The 23,931-nt window shown below is 36.8% G+C and overlaps 1 protein-coding gene across 11 annotated transcripts in view; it reads right to left on the bottom strand.

Annotated features, from left to right (window-relative positions):
- LOC113054445 (neurobeachin) overlaps nt 1–23,931 on the bottom strand; it is a 116,857-nt gene that overhangs the window by 37,901 nt on the left and 55,025 nt on the right. For all 11 annotated transcript variants that reach the window (XM_026220010.1, XM_026220018.1, XM_026220019.1 and 8 more), the window contains exons 2-12: nt 18,886–19,117; nt 17,034–17,134; nt 16,471–16,566; nt 15,431–15,552; nt 13,430–13,556; nt 10,296–10,415; nt 9,738–9,884; nt 3,257–3,454; nt 2,338–2,471; nt 1,291–1,399; nt 853–1,005 (exon numbers count right to left, since the gene is read on the bottom strand). In XM_026220010.1, the coding sequence (XP_026075795.1) occupies nt 853–1,005; nt 1,291–1,399; nt 2,338–2,471; nt 3,257–3,454; nt 9,738–9,884; nt 10,296–10,415; nt 13,430–13,556; nt 15,431–15,552; nt 16,471–16,566; nt 17,034–17,134; nt 18,886–19,117 (1,539 nt within the window). The remainder of the gene's footprint in view (nt 1–852; nt 1,006–1,290; nt 1,400–2,337; nt 2,472–3,256; nt 3,455–9,737; nt 9,885–10,295; nt 10,416–13,429; nt 13,557–15,430; nt 15,553–16,470; nt 16,567–17,033; nt 17,135–18,885; nt 19,118–23,931) is intronic.

Genomic DNA, 23,931 nt, shown 5'->3' with positions numbered 1-23,931 from the left:
AATATCACAGGGACATTTCCACCGTAACTAAATTACAGCTTTATACGCAAGCAGTTCAAAGATAAAGCAAGAAAACCAGGACCTCACAATGAAAAGTTGAATACACTAGGCTTTTTACATGTTCTACTGAAAATATAAGCAGTGCCTGAGCAAAGTTCACCGCTATGTGTCTGCTATGGTGTTATGAGTGTTTTATTTTTTTAACAAATTCCTTTTTTGAAAAGTTTGAAATCTGCCTCAAACTGAACAGGCTTATTTATAGCATGACTTTTTCTTTCTACATAGCAGTAATATTTCACATACTGTATCTGCTTCTTGCACTCAAGCCTTCACTTCATCTTTCTATTTTTCATCCCCTCTGGATGTTTCTTCATTCTCTCTATCATAAAGGGCTGCAGGATATTCACTCCTCTGTGTGGACGGGTGAGGGAACAAAAGCGGACGATCGTTTCTTCCTGCGGTCATGTTTCCTAGGTCATTATCTAATAACCGAGCCTCTATGCTTTTTTCCCCCTAAATTTGAGGATCAAGTGCCTTTGAATGCAAAGTTTACGCACACAGAAATATTAGGAGCATATGCTCTGTGCAGTACACAAGTGCATAATGTAAGCTGACTGCTTGGGTCAGAATCTCATTTACACTCATACTCTTATAAAGGGTCTTTTGGTGGTGGGTCCATGGGCCACTATATATTAAATATATTGCAGTTTCTCTTACTGAAGCAAATGGGAAAAATCCAATTATATTAATTTGAAAGATGTAATTAAAATTGATCCTCTGAAAATCAACTACTTCAATATTTTGAAATATATATATTTTTTTATCTTTACATTTCTAGCAGTACAAGCTCACCTTAGCTGGTGTATGGATCCAGATGGCAGCATTAAACAAAACGTGATCACACAGCTGCTTCAGTAAAGGAGCTCCGTGAGTCAACCCATCTAGATACTTGGCAAATGACAGAAACTGCTCCAAAACTGCCCTGGTGATGTGCATCCGAGAAGACTAATGGAGAGAGAGGGAGAGAAAGAGAGAGAGAGAGAGAGAGAGACAAGTTTCAGACAGAGAAAGTGAGAGCCTTTGTGTTGTGAGACAGAGTGTTTCAGGCTTTTGACATGCTTTATTAACTTATAGAAACTAGAGGACAGAAAAGTTTGGTTATGGGATAGGGCCACAATGCGATCTGGACACAATCTGACACAATTTTGGCCAAAGACAACTTCTAATTTATGATAAACTGACTTTTATTAATAATAATAAAAAAAAAAAAACAGTGGTTGACTGTCTTACCTTCTCCAGTAAATAACCAATAACAAGGAAGCCTTTTCCACCCAACATCTGCTCTTGCATGGCCACTGAACTCTTCAACAACTCCACTAGAAAAGCAAGGAGAGTGGCACTGCAAGAAAAAAAATAAATAAATAAAAGAAAGAAAATGTTATATATATAAACACATTTAAATATGTAGCATTTGTGAGAGAATGGGATCAGGATACAAAGCATTAGGGTTTTATATATTTTAAAAAAGTGGTTTCATAAAATGACAATTTTTTCTTAGTGTGAAGAACATTTTATAATCTAAAGAATTGTTTATCAATATTCCAAGGATGTTAAAGGTTTTTCATATGACCATCAATGCCATTAAAGAACCTTTATTTTTAAGAGTGCACATTTCTTATGGTAGCCAAATGTTTAAGGACACCTCAAGGGCAAAAAAAAATGCACACGCGCGCACACACACACACACACACACACACTGATGGTTCTCCTTCCTAGAAGCAATATCGTTATTCTAGCAAACACGAATTGTAGTAGTTTCTTAAATGACATAGTTGAAACAGTGCGATTGCAGATGAAATCCTCAGTGTCTCAGTTTCTATTTCTAAACTGCCATAAGCTGAAGGATGGGCCGATGACCTCACCCATCTCCCCACAGACAATAACTCCCAGCGGGGAACATTACCACTGATCAATACCCCACAGATTTCTGCTCCGCTGATTATGCCTGCCAGCTCACTACTCAATGAGCAGAACTACACAATGACCTGAGAAATGAGTCTGAGGCCAAACTACTTTGAGGGGTCTCTCTGAATCCGAGAGTCTATCTGAACAAAAATGGTATAAATCTCTCAAAATCCCATGCTCTCTCCGTCACACTCTATTTACAGGACTAGAAGACTAGAAGCTTTGGACTTAGGGCCTAGAGAGGGCAAAGCAGACATTACTGTAACATTTACAATGCAAATATTTACTGTTTTCAAACAGGTTTCTGAAAAATCCTCTTTTGTACCTCTTTTGAACCTCTTTTTTATAAATAGCATCAATTTCAATACTCACCAGACAGTCGTCTCCACAGGGCTGTCATTGGGTTGCCTGTAATCCAACTGTGAGAAAAGTGGGAAGAGAACCTGGATTCCTCCAATAGAGTGGATGGCGCTGTGGATGGAGTGAGTGACGATGGCCTTCACATCCTGCATACACGAGCAAAAATGCACACTTGCAAACATTCATAGATGGTCATAATGCATCATCTATACAGTATACAATTATAATTGGTTGTATGATGATAATAAGCTGCATGTTGCCTCACAATATGTGCATATATTTTCTGTTACAACCATGATACGTCAACGTCATCACCCTTATAAAGATATTAGTTGTGATTTTTAACTAAATGGCCTCATTTTAAGTAGGCAATGAAAAAACAGCAAATTCATTTAATACATGGGTGATTAAATAGAATATGTTTTTTTTTATATCAAAACACTTTTCGCATACCTTACATACAGTATTTTCCGGACTATAAGTCACACTTTTTTTTATAGTTTGGCTGGTCCTGCGACTTATAGTCAGGTGCGACTTATTTATCAAAATTAATTTGAAATGAACCGAGAGAAATGAACTAAAAATGACTCAAGAGAAAACATTACCGTCTACAGCTGCCAGAGGGCGCTCTATGCTGCTCAGTGCTCCTGTAGTCTACACTGAAGACATAGAGCGCCCTCTCGCGGCTGTAGACGGTAATGTTTTCTCTTGGTTCTAAATAAATGCGACTTATAGTCCAGTGCGACTAATATATGTTTTTTTTTTCCTCATCATGACGTATTTTTGGACTGATGCGACTTATAGTCAGGTGCGACTGATAGTCCGAAAAATACGGTAAATATTTTTTCAGTTTTGTAGCCCATTTTTCCCCCAGTAATCACTAAACAGCAGAGATACACATGATATGTTGTGTGTGAGAGTAAAAAGCAACCTGCAGCATCAGGGCATGTGGCGAGTGCACAAATATGGAGGGGTTTTCCCTGGGCGAGGACTCCAGGCACAGCTGTGCGTCGGTGGCTTTAGCGTTGTAGGTGAAGGCAATGCTGCTGGCCAACTTCCCGTCATACATAACCTGCTTATGGTGCTCGGCCAGGTGGATGTCGCTTTCTGACTTGAACTTAAACGTGCTCTGTAAAGACAGAGAAACACAAAAGAAGTGAACACATCCTTCAAAAGAAGTTCTCTCAAATTTTGCTTCTCTTTCAGTCTCTCTTGGCAGCAGACTCGTGGAAAGCACCAGGGACTCGGCCACATCATAGAGTACTGATAATAATAATAATAACAACAAAGCGTTAATTACTGAGGCGCAGAGCAGCCAGACACACTGGCGTACATTATGTTAATGAAGCTCTGGCTACAGAAATGTGCCATTTCACTAATGGTGTTAAACATTAATGTGAGTGTGTATGTGTGTGTAAATGTGCATGTATCTGCAAAAAAATCTCTCAAGTAAAGCACTTTGTGCCACTAGTGATCTACTCAACTGAGGGAGCGAATCGGGGACTTGCATAAGATCATGCAGCATTTCCTGACCGTGCATGACAGGAATTTAAACTCACCATTTGATTTGCTTTTTTTCCCACAAGATTATGTATACAGTACAGAATGCTCAGAGATATTTTTTTCTCAGTATATAACGCAGTGAACTGCGTTTATGGAAGTGTTTTAGACAAATACATTTAAAATGTAAAGTCAATGTGCAATTTAGGAAAAAATGTAGGATGCAATAAACACATCCATCCACCTATTTTTAACTTATGCAGGGTCATGGGAATAATATTTTAATTTAAAGACATATAACATCAAAACTGACCACATTTACCCCATTATATATGTATTAAGTCTTATTGTGTGCTATTCGACAGTGTTGCAATAAATAATTAAACACTAGTAAATACACAATAAACCGTAAAATAAATCATAATATATCTAGTAGTAATATCTGTAACATCTAATTGCCCCATGAGCCTACAGCAGGATTTCTGAGCAGAAAGGACAGACGCATTAGAAATGAGAGCAGCATAAACTGTCACACACACAGAGCAATTTTTAAAAACTGTAAGATGCAAATAAACCCTTGCACTGGCACTGTGATTCACTGCAGCTTCCTCAGGCCTGCTGCCAATGTGTCCACTTAGCAACACACTGACTGGCACTGAACGCAGCATCTAACCTGATCTATCAGACCCTGCCTCACCCCTGCACCCCAGACCAAAATACACACACATATACACAATTAGTTTAAGTTTAACTAGCTCTCGAAACAGGAACACATCCTATCCTTCTGTTATTTATGAACATTATTAAGAACAGCACGAGAGGGTCTATCGTGCAGAGTCTAAAAGCTAAAGCACAGCATACTAGAAGCACACTCATTAAAGCATCAAAACTAAAAAAATATACAAATGTATGATAAATGTTTTCATAAAAGTTTCACGAAAATATACTAACATTTTTCTCAAATACAACTTTCTTTGCTGATGTTGAAACATAAAAATAAATAACATCTAAAGTACAGCATGCCGTTAGCATGCTAATTAAAGCATCAAAACTAAAATTTTAAATATAAAATATAAAATACAAAAACTATTTACACAATAAACAAACAGTATACAAATATATAACACTGCACTGACTATTTGACTAGCTGGTTGTTTTATGATGATCAAATCCACCAACAGGAATCATCTCTATTATTGACCAACCTGAGAACATCCAATAAAAAGCAGTTCAGTATCACAAACACTATGCAAATTGAGAAAGAGACCATTAACATGGTCATGCAGTCAGTCGGCATGAGCACAATATGTAATTTAGCCTAGCGTTCCGGCACATTCACATGGCATTCATCTTCTCCATCACAGAGGACACAGGAGCACCGGCAAACTCAAGCAGCTGTCTGGGAAACGGGTCACTGCTTCGACACAGCCTATGGCTCATAGTCCATGCTGCAAAGCTAGCACACTTATCCCTTGCTGTCTCTCTCTCTTTTGCTCCTTGCAATCCCATGAGAGGACAGCTGCCCCAGCGGCAGAGACAGAGACTAACAGCACTGGAATTAAGAAGAGTTTTCATACACTCTCGTAATCTATATAATTTAGAAACACACACACACACGAAGTCGCCGGTCCAGACGGCTCTGTTTTTGACAATGCCAAGTGCCCCATACCTCACATGCTAATTACAACGGCAACGCACAGCCAGAGAGCAGCTTGTTGGCTGTCACATGCTGACCAGACATCTGGACTTCCTCTGGTACAGAGACCACAGCAGCAACACACACTGACACCCAGACTTTCACAGACAAACAGACAGGTAAGGACACAAATGACCTTTAGACACACATGCATGTAAAAAATTGGCTTCATATGACTCTGCATGGCATGCTATCATTCTATTTATACTAGTTTTGTATTATGCATTATGTGTACTATGTCTGCATTCAGCATGTGTGCTATGTTTTCACCTGTAAATTATGTATGCATGAATGCCCTGCTATATTTGTTTATATATATTATATATATTTAAATAACTGAGAATACATTAAATCCCAGAATGCAATGCGCTGCACTACACTTGACCTTTATTTCAAGTTTGACCAAGCAATAATTCCTACCATTCCTGACTCATTATTTCATCAGACTCCCAAAAGTTGACATTTTCACAGATTAAATTGACAATGCAAGATTGCTATTCATCAGATTGTTTGTACCATCATGCAATCGACTGAGGTCATGTGACAAGAGTGTAGCATACTACTGCTTGAAATTTCATCTTTGCATAATACAAACTGTTTCATATACAAGAGGATGAACTGAACATGCAATGAGGTCATGTTACAGAAATATTGCATATTGTTTCTAGTATCTGCCACCTTTATTGCTACATGCTGCATACTTTTAGTAAATACAGTAAATACATTTCTAAGCTCCAAATCAGCATATTAGAATGATTTCTGAAGGATGATGTGACACTGAAAACTGGATTAATTATGCTGTAAATTCAGCTTTGCATCACAGCAAAAAAATGACATTTTAACAATTATAATATTATATAATATTATATAAAATTCTAATAATATTTCAAAACAAAAATGTTTTGCTATATTTTAATCCAATAAATGCAGCCTTGTTGCATTCCCATGTTTTCATGCACATGGTTAACTTGTACTAGTGAGTAAAAATAAAGCAGTGGCTTAACAAGAACTGTAAATGATGATTACATAAAAAAATCCACATCAAGTTTTATATCAATAATGTAAAATATTCCTTGCATACATCAGGTCTCATCAGAGCTTCACACACTCATCAGACAAACACAAAAACACATACACACAGCCCATGAATAATCCACTCTTTCTTCTTCTATTTTTCTTCTATAGCTGGAGTGAGCTGCAATCAGGCGCAGAGGAACTTTTAGTCATGTGGGTACATGGATTAACAATTAAGGATCCCTCAATAATCCAGATGAGGTTAACTCTTTGTGCCAAAATAGAGAGAAACAGAGAAGGAGAGTATGCTTTCATTTATACTCCGATTTAATGAAGAATGAACACTGCCTAATGAACTCATAATCTCTCTTTAACTTGGTGGTTGGGCTCATAATCACAATCTTGTTAACAACCTGACTATCCTAAAAGGCTGCATGTCAAATATTTTTTTCATATCTAAATTTTTAATGGTGATATTCAATATGTTTAGATACATTTTAAACAACCATCATTAAATCCATTTTAAATTCAAATTCATATTTTAATCCAAGAAGTAAAATACAGTGCACATACACAAGCTTTACCAGCAGCCTAAACAAGCTGAGCTTTGCCTGATGCAAAAACAACAGCGATATCAGCACTGAGAGATGGGGTTCATCATCATCGTCTGTTTAGCTGTAATGTACCACAACATCATCTGACTCAAGTACACAAAAGCTGCTTATAATCAGGGGAGCAAATCATTTATTCAGTCTGGATCTCATAAGAGGACCTGGAGATTTGGTTTGGTCCTCACACCGCATATAGCGTGACCCATTAAATATAACTATAAAAAATGAATTAATAATAGTTATAATATTATTGCACTTTATTTATTTAGTTTTTTTGTATAAAATAATAGTCAATAAACTAAATTATAGTGTGTGATGATATCATTAAAAATAAAAGGCAGTCCTAGCGTTAAATACGAATACATTTATTTTATAGTAAACTTAAAAATAAAATGCTAATATTTACTACTACCTCTTTGTTTGCATCTTTAAGAAGAATCGCTTTATGCATTCCCCAATTTTATGTCTCTTTGGATAAAAGCGTCTAAAAATAAATAAACAAAAGCGTTTTCATCATATTCAAACTTAAAATCAGCAGGCTTTTATTTTGGCAGGTTGCTGGCTAGTAAGTATACGCGCTTCCTGATTTAGCACCGCTGCTGATTAAAGAGCGTCAGTGGATGAATGTCACAGTTTTGCATTGTGCTTTGAAAACGGCATGATTTATGCTTTAAGGTTGAAAATAAAATTTATATAGTACAGTTTGTGATCTAAAATGGTAATTGTGTATTAACAGCTGTCAACCATGTTGGTCCCTATATTGTTTTACAGTCTATGGTCGGTACGCAAATGCGCTGTCAGAACATTTATATAACGCATTTTTTTATTTTAGTCGCGCATGCGGACCTACGGACCACTTATGTGCACCCCTGCTTATAATCGTCACATCATCTGACCTGGGTAAACAAACCCTGTCCGCATGCTCCCTGAGAGCTTTATCTTAAATTAGAGAGTCTCATGCTTGGCTGGAGAGAAAACTTCTGCAGCTGATTTTTTTTTAGTTAAGGGAGAAAAATCAAACTTGATGGCTTGGATTTCCGCTCAATGCTCCTCTCTGAAACAGCCATTACTTGGTCAACCAGAAAGACAAGACAGCGACTAATATCACCCATCTATCCTCCTCTCTTCTTCCAGTTTTTGTACTGAGAAGGGATTTTTTAAGGGCTCATTTATGTCAAGTGCTGCTTTAGCATAAACACTTTAGGCCATGAAGCAGAAGCAGCAATCAGCCCCACGTGCGTCTGAGAGGTGAGAGTCAGGTTAATGAACGAGAAAGAGAGAAGAGAGAAGAACATCAGGTATTATTAACAGATCTGTCAGGGGAATATAGAGCCGGTGTAATGAGAAAGTACTTTAGCATAGCCCATGTTTCAGGAAGGGTTGTCTCAGGCTTAGACACGGACCGCCCCAATGTCCGTTCACTCAAATACTCACAGAAAACTGAAACATAACACAACAGTCAGCGTGTACCGCTTCTCATCAGTCCATCTGGAAGCTAAAACATATTCGCTCTATAGTTCATATTCCTCCTGACAGCTTTTCTAAAGTTTTGGCAACAGATAACAGTCACAAAGTGTAATTTCTATTCAAAGAAATAAAAAAATGAGTATAACTAGAAAAACTTTCGTGAAGTTTCCTTGACCTTTGAAAATTTGACACATTTCCAGTACATTTCCAGGCATGGAAATCACACTTTTGAAATTTCATATTCTTAGAGTTTATGAAATCCTGAAATTACCATTGCATGTACTCTTTGCAGATAAAACAGTCCCAGAATGCAATGCTTCAAACAAAACATCCAAGATAGGAAACAAAGTCAAAGCACTACATTCATATGAACCTTCATACTCCATTCAATACCGACAGTTGACAGTATAGAATAGCTCCATAATTTCTTTTTGTAATAAATTTTTGCAGCATATTGCATCATTAGTTTAGCAATATGGGCAAATGCCAACTCTACTGAATTATCCCAGTTTTATTTTAGTATTACATGTACTATAATAGTATTTTTAGTAAGTTTAGTCTTTTTTAGTAATTTTGTTATGTGCTTCTGTCAGTTTTATTATTACTATTTTTTCAATTTCCATTTCTCTTAAAATTATTGTGAGTTTTAATTTTAGTCATTTTGGAACTTCAGTTAATAGCCAAGGCAACAACATTTCTTGCAAGTTTTTCATCTAATATTCATGTTTTATTTTATTTCAGCTTTGCTTCAGATAACAATTTGAATAGTTTTAGTTGCAGTTAACAATAACAACACAAAATCATCCTTTGTCTTCATCTGAGATGCCACATTCGAGTGGTGCATTCAAATCACTTAAGAGGTTTAATTTTAATACACACACTACCGTAGAGAGTAAGAGTCTGTGTAGACGGCAGACACTGAGGTAGAGTTCAGGAAGAGCGTTTTTATGTGTCAGAACTAATCAATCTGAATGATCTCAGTACAGAATGTTCAGTCAAACACAAAATGCCAACTTTGTACTTCAACAATCGAGCAGCAAAGGTGGAAGAATATCCCACAGCTGCATAACCTGTACAACCAATGAACATTCAGACTCTCTCAAAAGTGATCTCAGGATTTATACCTTATATCCAGGCCCGAGCTGATGAATGGCAAAGATCTGTGCAGGGTTCAGTGCTTCACTGAAGACGTAGACGGCTCCGAGCTGCCCACAGAACACTCGGTTAGCATCCGCAGTCTCTGAAGAGCCCAGGAAACATTTATCATAACTCTGCAGGAAGGGAGAGAGGAAGAGGAGAACATCCAGAATAAAGATAAAGATACCACAAGTAGAGCTTTTTATCAGTTCAACTGTTTGAGAGTTTTCTGAAAAGGCCCTCTGGAGCTGTTTACTTGTTATCTTCTGGTCATCTTGTTCTGAATTATTAAAGCTAGTTTATATGCAATGCACTATAAAGGTTTGCCTAAGGAAAAAAGATGTAGTATGGCTAATCTATATTCCTTTGATCTACAGAGACAAGTGCTTATCTAATTGCATCATTTGGACTTATGAGGAAGAAAAAAAAGTTGATTTTGGCAATGCTGAGATGATCATGTGCTTCTTGAGGCTGTTTATGAAAATGAATAAGAATGTAAAAGCACTGGAAAGATGGGGAAAGCTGCTAGCCGCACAAACACTTACATCATTGGTGTTGACGTGCCATGCCATGTCACCGTAGGAAACCAGCTGGCCGTTGACATAGCACCGGATCTCACTATTCCTCCAACGGTTGTAGATGTGGACTATGCTGATCATGTACCACTGTAGAAGAGGACAGGAAGTAGAAACAGGCATTCAGTATTCACACCGCTCACTCAGCCAAGCATATGTAAAAGTTTTAAAGATGAGGTAGCAAAGAGTTCTTTATGGAAGCCCATTTCAACAACAGAAAAAAAAAAGCCTAAAGAAAATATATAAATCACAACTTTTTAATCTCACAATTAGGACTATATTTCTCACAATTCTGAGTCTATATCTTAGAATTCTAACTTTTTTTTCTCCTTTTTTTCAATTATGAGTTTATCTCAAAATTTTGAGTTACCATTTTATAATGTTAGAATTTTTCTTATTTATAGCAAACAATTCTAACTTCATTTATTGTAATTATGAGTTTACATCTTGCAAATTTAAGATAACGTCATGTAATTTGGACATTTTGTCCTCAGAATTCCATGGATGAAAGGATCAGTCTGCATCATGAAAAACTCCTGTTTTGGAACATTTCATTTTCTATGCAAATAAATACACAAAACCATGTATTCCATGATTCAGACGGACCATTTTGTCCACAGAATTATGCAAATCACTAGGTTCGGATTGGTTTTCATTGGCCTTCCGCCCCTTTTATTTATTATTAGTTTATGTTATTGCCTGGCCGAAGCAACCAATTTTTTTTATTTTTAAATTAGATTAAATTTTTTTTATATTTTCTCATTTCTGCATTTATTTTTTAATTTATTATCATTATCTACTAGTCTTGACTTGACAGCATCAATTACAGCAAAATTAAATTATTTGCAAAAACAAGCAAATTAAATACGAGGCACTTTAACAAAAGCAAAACCCTCTGTAATGCCTTGGCCCATTGACATCCACTTCATTATTGTTAACGCAATGGAACGAGGGAATTTCCTTTCTGTGCTATATAGGGCTTAAATACTGTAATACTGAACCAATCTTTCAAGTTTTGGGCCAAGAAAATTCTGCGGAAATGACCTGGCCCCAAAATTAAAATGGTTCAGTTTTTAGATCAGGCACATAAAACATCATCTCATTACATGCTTCTAAACCAGGAGCTAAATTTACTGAAACAGACTCATTCTGTTTGATGGCAGCAATGCTAAAAGCGGTTTTGGCATATGAATTAAAGATCAGAGCCCTGACGCTTGAAAGCGCTCCAGTAAGGAACACGACAACACGGATCGCATAAAAGTGTCAACCATGTATCCGCTATTCAAGCAAATAACTAAACTCTCGTAGGGTGGAGTCCATATGGATGAGCTCTGGAAATTAGTGTGGCCCGTCAGAAATTAGGAGATTTAGAGTGAACTTCCTCAAAATGCCTAATTTCCCAAATATCCTCTCCACCTTCGAAGCATCTTATTAAAACGTAAGGCGATATTAGCTGGGGTGACAGGGGGGAAAAAAGGATAAGCCAAAATCTGCTAGACTGAAAATCCATCCCGTAACCGAGATTTCATAGCTTTTAATGCCAGTTAAGATTCTACATAAAAGCAAGAATGGGTTGGCTTCATCTAGACGGGGCTTTAGATTTCCCAAAAACACCATTTGAAACAGCCCTAGAATAGTCCTCCATTTCCAAGATCTTCTTCTGAGCTGTTGGTTTCCATTGACCAATAACAATTACACCATTTAAGTTCTGGATGGATCTTCTAGCTCAGTTCAATCCAGTTAAATTTCTTTTTGTTCACATCTCACATATCTTCTCTGATCTCCTGATATTCTCTTTAATATCTAAGGATGTTTACTATAAATCTAAGAGTCACTAACAAAGTGGTTAATTAAAACCCAGACCTTTTGTCCCACCACACACTGTTTCAACAGCAAAGTGCTGACTAATTAGGCGAGTTGTGCAGATGATTGTTTGGCTGAGTACACATTTTCTCACACCAACGTGTGTCTGTATCTGGGCGAAGGTGTGTAGCTTGCATTCTAATTGGCACACAACCCTCCCTTGTCATCCTTCTCCGTGAGCAGACAGGATGAGGTATCATATTTAAACATCCCTTGCCAAATTTATTTTCATTTGTTGTTTAACAATGCGTGCGACTGAGCAGAATACGTCCCACCGGGACAATAAGAGGAGCCAAGTTATCAAAAACCAGATGTTTTTGTTTAAGCCCACTCTGAGTGAGAAAATAACACAGAAAGAGACGGAGAGCTAAATAGACAGATCCTCCAGAGTGCTAAAAAGGAATGAGGTGTTTTGGGAATAAATCCCACTGGAGTTCCTTTTGTTTCTTTTGTGCACAAGCTAACAAGTCAGAAGGGCTTCAAGTAAGGCTGACTCAGTGGATTCTTCAAATTTGTGCAAAGATAAAAACCGAAAGAGACAGACAGGTGTGGTTAAACACAGCTACTGCCCTCTAATGGCTCATCTACCTATCTGTGCAGATAGCCTGTTCATTCACTTCTCAGAGATTTATACTGAATTACCATTTTATGAGAAAAAGTCATTTTCCTTTAAATTGTTTTTCCGGTTTCCTTGTATTGCTTTTTATATAGGCTACAATTTGAAGCAGTTACACTATGATTCCATGCTTTTCTTTACCCTAGTAACAATTTGATCATATTACCATATCATCAGAGAGAAGTCTGTCATTTCACTAGAAGAATGAGTTATGGCATTTTGATAAAAATAGATAAATAACAAAACATGTTACTTTTAAACTTCCGCAAGGATGAACTGTTAATAAAGATCAATTACATGCATTTAAATAATGTGGATTTCCATAATATGCATGGGTCTGCACAAGTACAAGTACACAATTACCCAAAAATATCCAAGAAAATATGTGTAGAGTTCTAGATTGCTATGGCTTTTAAGGTTTTTTTAAATGTGTTTTTTATGCATAACTATGTGGCTGCTAGGTTTACAGGCCTTTACGCATCAAAATTTAGATCAGAAGTTTAAAATCAAAGTTAGTTTGAAAAATAGTCATTTTGACGTGACTAATAAAGGAAAAGAACATATTTTCACACTATAGAACCCTCCACTGAACTAACTGTATGTGTGTAGACAGGACAAAACTCACCTTTCTGGGCTGGAAGTCATACTTCACACAGTGCTGAAAGCCTTTCCCCTTCGACTTCAGTGATGTCACAATTAAACAGTTCCCCACAAAGTGTGCTGAGTAGCCAATCCCTTTGCTGGTTCGAAAACTAGGGGACAGACAAAAGAGAAAGTCACCGATGTGGTTTGCTTAGTTGGGAACACTTAATATCTGGCAATACTGTTAGCTTGACTGCACAAACACTATTGGAAGAAAGCTATAACTAGATAAGGACATGACTGATTCATCAATAAACTGACTAACTGAAAAATTGAGTTGGTTATTGTCATCTTGCATTAATGACAAACTATTTTCCTGTTTGACACTGTAAAGCTGCTTTGACACAACCAGTATTGTATAAAGCACTGTGTAAATAAAGGTGACTTGACAAAGCACTGATTTTATAAAAAAAACAAAAAAACAACGGCTTTACAATACAATAAATTGCAGACTTTCGTTATTGTATTTACAACATTTCCCCTGCCTCAAACAACTCAAGCACTTTGTAATTTAGGCCATGCTACAGAACAATCTGATTTCAATGTTTTCTGAAAAAAAAAAAAAATAATAATAATAATTATAGCACTCTTTTAAGTCAGATGTGAAAACTCAAGAATGTCAGACTTTATTCTGGGCGGGAAAACGAATATGGCTGACTGAGTCATTGGCAGCAGAGACTGCTGGGAGCGCTGGCTGCTGTCGATAAGGTGACTGGCTATCAGTCGGGTCTCAAAGCAGTGCTGTTTCTCTCGCTCTGTGCCTACACGGCGACATAATGCTATGCTGAGCTCATCACAGTAACATAAAAACAGGAAACAGGATTACACGCTGATTTAAGCAAGGTCAGTGGCCCTCAGACTTCTCAAGTGGTAATATGTACCTTCAGTGTCTCCTCCCTCTCTACTGTGGAAACGCTGCTAACCAAACAAGGAGGATATACACTATTTGCTGTAACAAATATTCAAGAAGACCTCCTGGTGATAACGGCGTTAATGACACACATGTACATACATAATTATGTGTGTGTGTGCAAATTAATTCCTTTTGAAGAACTGCTGCTACAGCCGTGCAGTTATTAATTTTATTATAAGCATATGACTTCTTACATGTTATCATTCAGGGCAAATATATTCAATATATTCAAGTCATACATTTGCAGTATGTCTCTTTCCTGGGAATCAAACTCGTGACCTTGGCATGTTTAGCTGTATGTTGAGCTACAGGAAATGGGCGTGTTAAATTAAATTACATCTATGTATACTAATAACTCACTCTGCTGGACTTGTCTGCAACCTTCAACACAGTAAATCAACAAATCATCCTATCTGTATCCTTGACAGCAAACATAATGGGAACTGCACTTCCCAAGTACTGTAGCTCCTTCAGGGTATCTTGAAGGGGATTACGAGTGTTTTTGTGCAAAAAAACCCTGACTAACCTCAAAACCAGGCTAAAGAATGAAATGCTGCAGAAGTGTAGAATACAGCATTAAAGTTTAGCACTGACGTAAAATTAAAGGTCAAGTCTAACAAGGATCCTCAAGGCTACTCTTCAAGGTATCTCATATACAACACTGGTTTATTTTCAAAAACAACCAGAGGTTCTTCAGAGAATCTCCTATGATATTTAGGAATTTTGTGAATTTATCTAGTTTGCCCTCTGGTACGGCAGGCTTTTCTTGGTAACAGGAAAATAGGGCAGGGCTCATAACTCCTAAATTAGCAGTCTCTTCTTGTGGGCCAGCCCTGTAGAGACACTTACCACTTCAAACAGAAATGGTAATATAATATTTCATATGCACAGATCCCCCGTGTTTCCACCATGCAGAGAAGCTTGAGGCTCACAGGTGTTGGTCTAAGTCGCTCAGAGCTTCTGCTCTGAAATCAGTCCTGGCATTTACATTTTAATGATTGACAGCTGGTCAGCTATAAGCCATTGCATTACCTCTGCACTTCCTTAAGGCATCACACACATTCTACTCACCAGTATAAGTATGGTTTATCCTTGTCTACATTGATATTATTGAGTGGGTCCATTCGGAACCAAGTGTTGAGAGTGAATCCGTTCTGGTAAGGCCACTTAGCAATGGGCGGCAAAGCAATGGCCTGTGTATGGGTGCAAAACACAAGCAAATTAGCAGTTGCACATTTTGCAGAATCACATGTACAATATTTGCAGAACAAGCTCATATATAATCAACAAACCATTTTGTTCAAATTTGACCCTGGTACTGTGGTTAATACCACAATTTGCACTCTATTAACAGCATTTGCAGCATAGCGTTGATTACCACAGACAATATGCTTAGATCATTCGAGTTAATAACGCTCTTAGTTTGCACAAAACAAAAACATTCATGAGTTTACAGTGGAAGGTTGTGGGAAACCATATGGAGGGTAGAGGGCAGAAATAAGAAGCTTATATTTGTAACATGTTAAAATTGTTACTATTTAAATGTATGAATAAATATATAGTTTAGATACACTACTTTTAAAAAGTCTGCTTAGATCTTTTCATGTTTTTGAAAATCAAGCTTGCATTTTTTTTTTAATAAAAAATACAGTAAAACAGTAATATTGTGAAACATTATAACATTTTAAAATATCTGTTTTCTATTTTAATATTTTAAAAAAAGTGATTTATTCATATTCATTAGGATTCTTTGAAAAAGAGTAAGTTCAAAGGAACAGCATTTATTTGAATTACAAATCTTTTGTATTATAAACATCTTTCCTGTCACTTTTGAATGAAATAAATTGAATGAAAATACCTTTGCAGAATCATTTCTTAAACAAAAAGAAATAAAAAAATCTAACAAACAAAAAAAGGCATAATAACCTGCTAAAGTGTAGAAGAATTTAGAATATTCTTTTTAAGATATGAATGTCATATGAGATAAGTGATTCTTATTGTTGTTGGTGGTATTCTATCATTCTGACACACTAGTCTCATGCTCACACCCATATAAAGTCTAGAATGGTTAAATGAAAGCTTTAAATGTAAAAAGTGTGGGAGGTTCTCACCGCCGCACTGCGTCCTGGGAAGTTGAAGAAGGTGTCAGGGCCATGCCGCTGAGGCATCTGATTCAGCACTGATAGGAGCTTAATGGCGTGTCTTGGCTATAGGCACAGGACACATGAACGAAGGGAACAATTAAGAGAGGAAATTGTAATTAGTGAGAGAACTGGATGAAAGGAAATGTGTTATAATGAGAGAAGGCTTTGAGAAAAGAGTCAAAAATTAATTATTATTAAAAGTAACCATTATCAACAACCTAACAAACCAACCGACCCCTACTTGAGCCAATCAAAACCTGTCCATCAGCCTTAACCATGGCAGCACAGTTGAAAACCACAAACAGAGGTGTCCGTGGGGAGGGCTGAAGGACAGGAGATCACTGGCTGGGCTTGTTGGAGGTCTAGCTAGTGATCTGCAGATATAAGCTTCAAAAACATTTCAAAGTATTCAACATTCAAAGTAGTCCCATCCTCTTAATGATTTTAGCAGCCACAGAAGCCAAATTATTCCTCCCTCCAACAGCATGCAGACTCCAAGGGGCAGGAGTCTTCGGTGCAAGAAAACTCACCCACATGCCTCCGTCGCCCCTCAGCATGCTGAACAACAGCTTCAGTTCCTTGACTGTGATACTATAGCTGGCCAAAACCCCCAGCATGTCCACTAAGAGATCTGAGGAAGACAGAATCAAGAGAAAAAAATGACTCAGCATTATCGGTGCACAGAATTGCCGACTCATGAGGATGATGTCACTTGGGGCAAGAAGCCAATCGTTATCTTACTGCTGGAACATTATCTAGCGCATGTTCTCCTGAGGCTCCTTTAATCATCAGAAACACAAGTCTATTCATTCACATATTGGCTGTAATGGCTTGGTGTCAAACCGTCTGCTGATGAAATTTGTAAAACGTCTGCGTTATGAATTTAGAAGCTCTTAAAAGCGCTGTGAGAGACATCAAATAATCTAATTTTGTGAAAAATAACAATCCCTCAGCAGTGATGTTTGCCGTGGCATAATATCATTGTAATTTGATTTTCCAAATAACCCAGTTATACGCCTTTCACTCAAAGGCCACAAATTTGGTCAAAAATGGACAGAAGCTGGAAGCGTATGAGAACTAATGGTCTGATTAGCAGTGGAATATTCTAACATGCGGATCTGTTTAAAGAACGGTAAGAGAGAAGCTTTCTCCCAAATGTGCTCACAGAGCCAATTTTACATATTACCCCTGCAATAAACCACGGCCATGGTCCACTGATTGTAATTACACAGAAATATTGGACACAGAATGCACAATGAGGGGTTTAGTGAGACAGTGAAACCTATTTTTCTGAAATGTAACAGGGCCAAATGATAGAGGATTGGACCATACGGACGGGGACATGATACAACAAAGATTACCACAGAAATGACTGATTCTGAATTGGATTTTTATTTGACTGAATTATTTGAACTCAAGGCACTTGTGTAACAGTATGTGTGTTCAGAACCAAACTGCTTTGAATTCAGGGGGCCCAGGACAAAATGTGGGGTCTACAATAAGTATCTCAGAATAGGTATATACTGTATGCCATAAAAAAGGCTTATTTACAATTACTTATTACCCCCTTCCATGTATAGCACTTTGAGTGCCCAGAAAAGCGCTATATAAATGTAAGCAATTATTATTTACATAGACGTGGCATAAACACTATTAGACAGGAATGAGAATGGTGGAAAGCAATAAACTAAAAATCACTGCACACTTAACACATAACTACGTATTCATCTTGATGAACAAACTTTCAGAAAACAAACCCCACACTGGCTGACAAAGGCAGAGTATGAAACCAAAACTACCAAAAGAAACTGCAATACTGTAAAAAGGCTATTATTATTATTATCATAATTATTAATCTTTATTATTATTCTTATTATTCTTATTATTATTATTATTATTATATTTTAAAATACGTTTTTAATAATAATAAAATAATGTCCATCATTAATAATATTAATTGATATATTCTGTGATATTTATAATATGTATTATTACATGTATTATTGCTAATAATAATAATAAATTATATCTTTTTTATTAATAACAATAAATTGATATTTATTGTAATATTTATACTATGTATTATTGTATTATTTAACACTTTAATAATAACAAAATCATGTTTTTTTATTATTATAAAAAAATACTACTGCTAATACAAAATATAATAATTATATATATTTTTTTTTTCTTTTTTTTTTTTACACTATTCACTGCTCCCAGGACAGTGTTCCTGGTTATCCTACCTGTTGAGGTCGCTGGCCAGATATTCCCTTAATTCATAACAGTTTATTTGAATTAAAAATGTATTTTTATTTGACTTTTCACATTATGGTTGGAACCTACACTTAGAACCTCGCTACACTTTACTTTAGAGCTCACCTGCAATCATGTCATCGACGCAGCTCATCTTTTGCAGCACCTGCTGGATAAGCCCCACCTCGGTGCTGGTCTGTAGGTTGCGGACGCTCTTCCGCAGGATAGCTGTGAACATGCTCCAGATCTCCGCCTGGCAGGTGACGTCACAGTGCTCCAGCAGCTCCACCATGCAGGCGATGCTTTCTGCATCCTGGATGATAAAGTTCATCTCCAGGTCAAACTCTCCACCCACCAGCTGAGAAAGAAAGACAGAGCCAGTGTTAGCCACAAATGAAATAACTGAGAACATTTTTTTTATTGACGAACTATATATTTCCAATCAACCACAATGAAAAGGAAAAATAAATATCACGGTGACATAATTAAACAAACTAAATTTACTAAATTTATATAAAATATATATGGAAAAGTGTTTAATGTAATTTAAGTCAGAGTAAAATTGCCTTAATGGATGAATACAATATTTTCAACTTATTTTCAACAAAAGATCTAAAATGAATGGATGGATGGCAATAGTTCAAGTGTATTTATTGAGCATTTTATAAAACATCTTAAAAACAGCATTATAGTAATAAACAGGAAAACAGCATCAGCGACACAAAATTCTACAATTAGCAATAAAATAATTTTAGTTATAATTCAGCTCTAGTGCCATTATTCACCACAATTTAATTTAATTATTCAGTCATATTATTCAATAGTCGTGGGAAAGATTGACGTAGGACACAAGATGGATGAGATGGACAAACCAAAATAATAAGGACTTAAAAAATAATGCAATTAGAGAATAAATGAATTTCAACAGAAAATGCAATTGGGGAAAGGTCTTGTGAGTGCAGTGAACGTGGGAAGAAAAGCAAAAAAACAAAACCAAACAAATAACACGGAGAGAATTATTAAAGGAGCAGTTTCTGAGGTTGAGTCCGGTGAGAGCAGCACTCTCAGCCTGACAAACAATGATTGCGATTTGAGAGGGTCATTTAATGTCGGGGTAGAAAGAACATAATGACCTCACATACGCACTTATGTACCCTTTACCTCTCAAACAACACACTGGAGAGGAAAGGAATGGACAAACCTATCAGAGATTGATCCTGCTCTGCAGCAAGCAATAATCAATGGCATCGGTCTTGGAGTTCAAAAGGCATGAAATTGGCCAGCTCTTGGTCATGCAAATGCCAAACCTCCAAGTAAATAAGCAGGTGATTTGGAAAACAAAGGCTTAAATGCCTGTAAATTACATCTTGGTGAGAGGGTGGGGTGCAGAACATCCTTAAGAATGTACTGGGAGAACTATTGATTTTCACACTTCATCCACTACAGTCAGATTGGGAACAATCTTGCACTTTAGAACCTTTTGTAATTGGGCCGTCGATAACCTTAGCACATCTCCCTGTGCCACTCACCTTGATTATTTCTAATATCCACATGAGGACCTTAAACATGACTTTACCATTATTGAGTAAAGCAGCGTTCTTCAAATTTATTCCAACCATCAGGATCACATTGTGAGATCCACTACTGCTTTTATGCACTACATAAAGAAGTTTTCTATGCAAGTATGTGAATGCCTCAAGCGATGCAAATTTGATTTCATGCATCATTGTGCTCATACGTGTCCGAATGCATTAATTATGTTGTATTATAGTGCCCCAGGTTTCATCAGCATTAGCATAAACTGTCTTCTATGGTCATTTTTCTCCTTCAGGTCAACAACTGTAATGGAAAAACAGGATCCTGCTAGTTAACTTTAATTCACATGTTCATAGAAGGCATGCTGTTTCACACTTCTGACGGTAACTAGGTTTCTATCTGTTGAGATAGGATTTGTTCGCAAGTGTTTTCACGGTATCATTCCATTAAACTATTAACAATCCATAGAGTGCAAACAGAAGGACAGCAGGAATGGCAATCCTATTGATTTGTCACGGTTCTTCACTCCCAGAGGCCTTTAGCAAATAGAGGATTAATTACGAGATGTTTACACATCAATAATTTCCTTTGAAACCCAGAGAGATCATGGGTAGTTTAATGGACAACCAAAAACATAGTTAAGCTTTCAAGCAAATGGTTTCTAACAGGGAAGCACAATAAACATGTTTTTTGCATGTGGAAATTTACAACATTAGCCAGCCCACCATAAAGTCTCTGAGAAATGCTGATAACTACACACACAAAAAAATCATAATTAGTACACTTCACACAAGGATGCAGTATTACAAGAATAGACTTGTTTACCTCCTACACATGACATTTATGGGATAAAACAGAATTCCACAAACACAAAAAGACAAAGGATAGTACTAGAGTTTCTTTCTGACCCTTGAACACTGACAGTGGTGTCAAACACTATTTTTAAACAACAGCAGAAGGCAGGAGCTGTAACAAATAGATCAGACAGAGCACTGTACAGCCTCCAGCACTTTAGCTCACAATCTCCTCACCACTTGGGTCATGTTTTATTACAGTGGGAACAGACTTTATCCGTTTAAGTTAATCATGGCAGATATGGCGGATGGGATCGGGAAACAATCTGAGCCAGATTCGCTACACGCCAGGTCACAACTCTCACCGATGTGTCAATTTTATCTGGAGAATTTAATATTTAGAACATTTGCTCATCTGCAATACAGAGCCAAGGCATTCCTTGTCTGATGTTTGAACGTCATTCAGCAGATGCTCCGAGACATTTATGATTTATTATACATTTAGTTTTTTTTATGTCAGATAATCCAAACGGATTTAACAAATTACAAAGTAAAGGAATGTTAGAAGTAAGGGCACTAAAGAAAAAACATCATGCAGAAAAACATGAAAACTAACAGAGCAAAATATAGAAACAGAGAAATATAAAACAATATAATAAATGTTATTTTTAAATAATTGTATTTTATATAAAAAAAAAATAGTATTTGTGATGTTTTTCCTGCTTAAATTTGGACACTATAAAAATCTTTATTATTTTCATTACTTCAAAATGTATTTATGTATTAAAAGTCTGTGTTGCATTAAGGCAGGGGACCTGATCCAGCTAATCAAGACCTACAGGCTTATTTGAAAACTACATGTGCTCTGTCCCAATTTGCCTACTTATATTATGCCCTTAAAAAAAATATATTTTTTGGTGAAGAAAGAGTACACACTTTTGAGTGTGTTGTAGAAGACTAGGCAATATTTAGGACATACTATGACGTTATACAGTTGCGTCTTTAACGGACACTCAGCCACTTAATTATACGCATCCTGTCACAAACTGTCCAGTCAATCATCTTGTCACAGTTTAAATCCTCTACATTTAATTTCATTTAACTTCCTACCACATCGAAGAGAAAAGTAGCACATTGATCTGCGAGCCGTAGGTCTCCATAAAGAGAACTCTGCTCATATTTTCTGTATAATGATGCATTTAAAAGTTAACGAATAAATGGATGTTTATAAAAGTTAACATTGCTGTTGCAGATTAAATATAAACGGGTATAACATTAAATAAATGTTTTTTTGTCGTATGTTTTTCTTACCAGGTTAAATGTTTATTATTAGTAACTCAAACCCCTTTATCTAATCCTCTTTGCTTAAACATCGGTGTCGTGTATCCACCATGTTTGTAGTTTTTTAATGCTTTTTATTCATGTTTTTAGTTCTCATCTAATCAGTCGTCAAACTGCGATGGCTTGTGGGTAATATTAGCCGTTAGAGTGTGCATGGATCCACACTTCAAAAATCGACCTGAAATAATAGATCATCCAGGGACTTCTGGCATACTCTATACTCTGGGACACATTAATTCTAATCTTAAATTACTATTTAGGATGGATAGTCGAACATTGGGACGCAGGGATTGTGTGTGTGTGGGAACAGGTTTGGAACGAAACTCTCTAGGCCTCAGGCCCTCCAGGAATTGAGTTTGACACCCCTGACAACATTGGACCACAATGGACATACTGAAACATGAATATCTAACATTTTTAGGCAGAAAAAATATATTTAATGAAAACATACATTTCTTTAACCAAATACTTGGACTAAATATTTAAACACCAAAAAGCAAAACTTAATATATATTACATTATGTTTTAGACAACACAAGGTCTCATAGTCATCCCGAGATGTACAGTACACGGTGTCCTAACAGGGAAAGGTTGATTTTCAGCCCCCAGAGAATAACCACCACTTTAGCTGTATGCTAATATATGACATGCTAACTGAGTGTCAGAGATTACACTCCGTGCAGCACTAAAGCAGTTAGCAACAAATTATTTTTCCACAGGGCCCCCTTCCTCTACTCCCACTCACTCCAAATAATCAATTACTATCCAGACAGACAGTTGTGTTTGGAAGCCAGCTAATTCATCTTGAAATGAAACAAGTCACAAGCCCAATAATTAAAGAAGGATAGTGTGATTTGCACAGAGTTTTTTTTTCTTTCTCCGAGCTGTTCTTAAGTGCTAAATTACTCAACAGATAACGCAATGAATGTAGTAAACCACACGGCAGCGACAGATGAACATCTCTGGGTTGGCTCTTAAACAATTGATCGCTTTTTCTCCAGGTTAGGGGTTTGAAGGGATGCTTTTTGGGGAACATTTGTATTTAATGCGGTAGAGAACAAATTATTCAAAGAACAAATGCTTTAAAGGGTACTGATCGCATGCTGGCCCACGCATTCATACAAAGGCAGGGCCAGTTCACAAGCATTGATCGCCGCCATACAGAATCCATTAGAATTAACTCTCCTACTATTTCAATGTACTCATTTCTCCTGGTGTATCAAAAGAATTAAAAACTACTGTATTAAAAACTACAGACACACTCTTTAATTAGACACTGTGATTACAAACTGACAAATACAATGATAGAAGGGAAACTGTGAGGGACTGAAAATAACTGATGCTACAAAACCTAACATATATCAAGGTTGCCTGGCAACCATCTTTTCTACAATCCATGGTGTCCAAGTCCATTTTGAGGATGTGAGTGTCACAGTAAACATATGACATGGCAGCACGAAAGGAGAGCAGTTACAGATCAAGATTGAAGAACGGAGCGCTC

Source organism: Carassius auratus, chromosome 35 (assembly GCF_003368295.1).
Source record: "Carassius auratus strain Wakin chromosome 35, ASM336829v1, whole genome shotgun sequence".
NCBI classification, from domain to species: domain Eukaryota; kingdom Metazoa; phylum Chordata; class Actinopteri; order Cypriniformes; family Cyprinidae; genus Carassius; species Carassius auratus.
The sequence above is the reverse complement of the archived record's forward strand: the minus strand, read 5'-3'. Positions and strand labels throughout refer to the sequence as shown.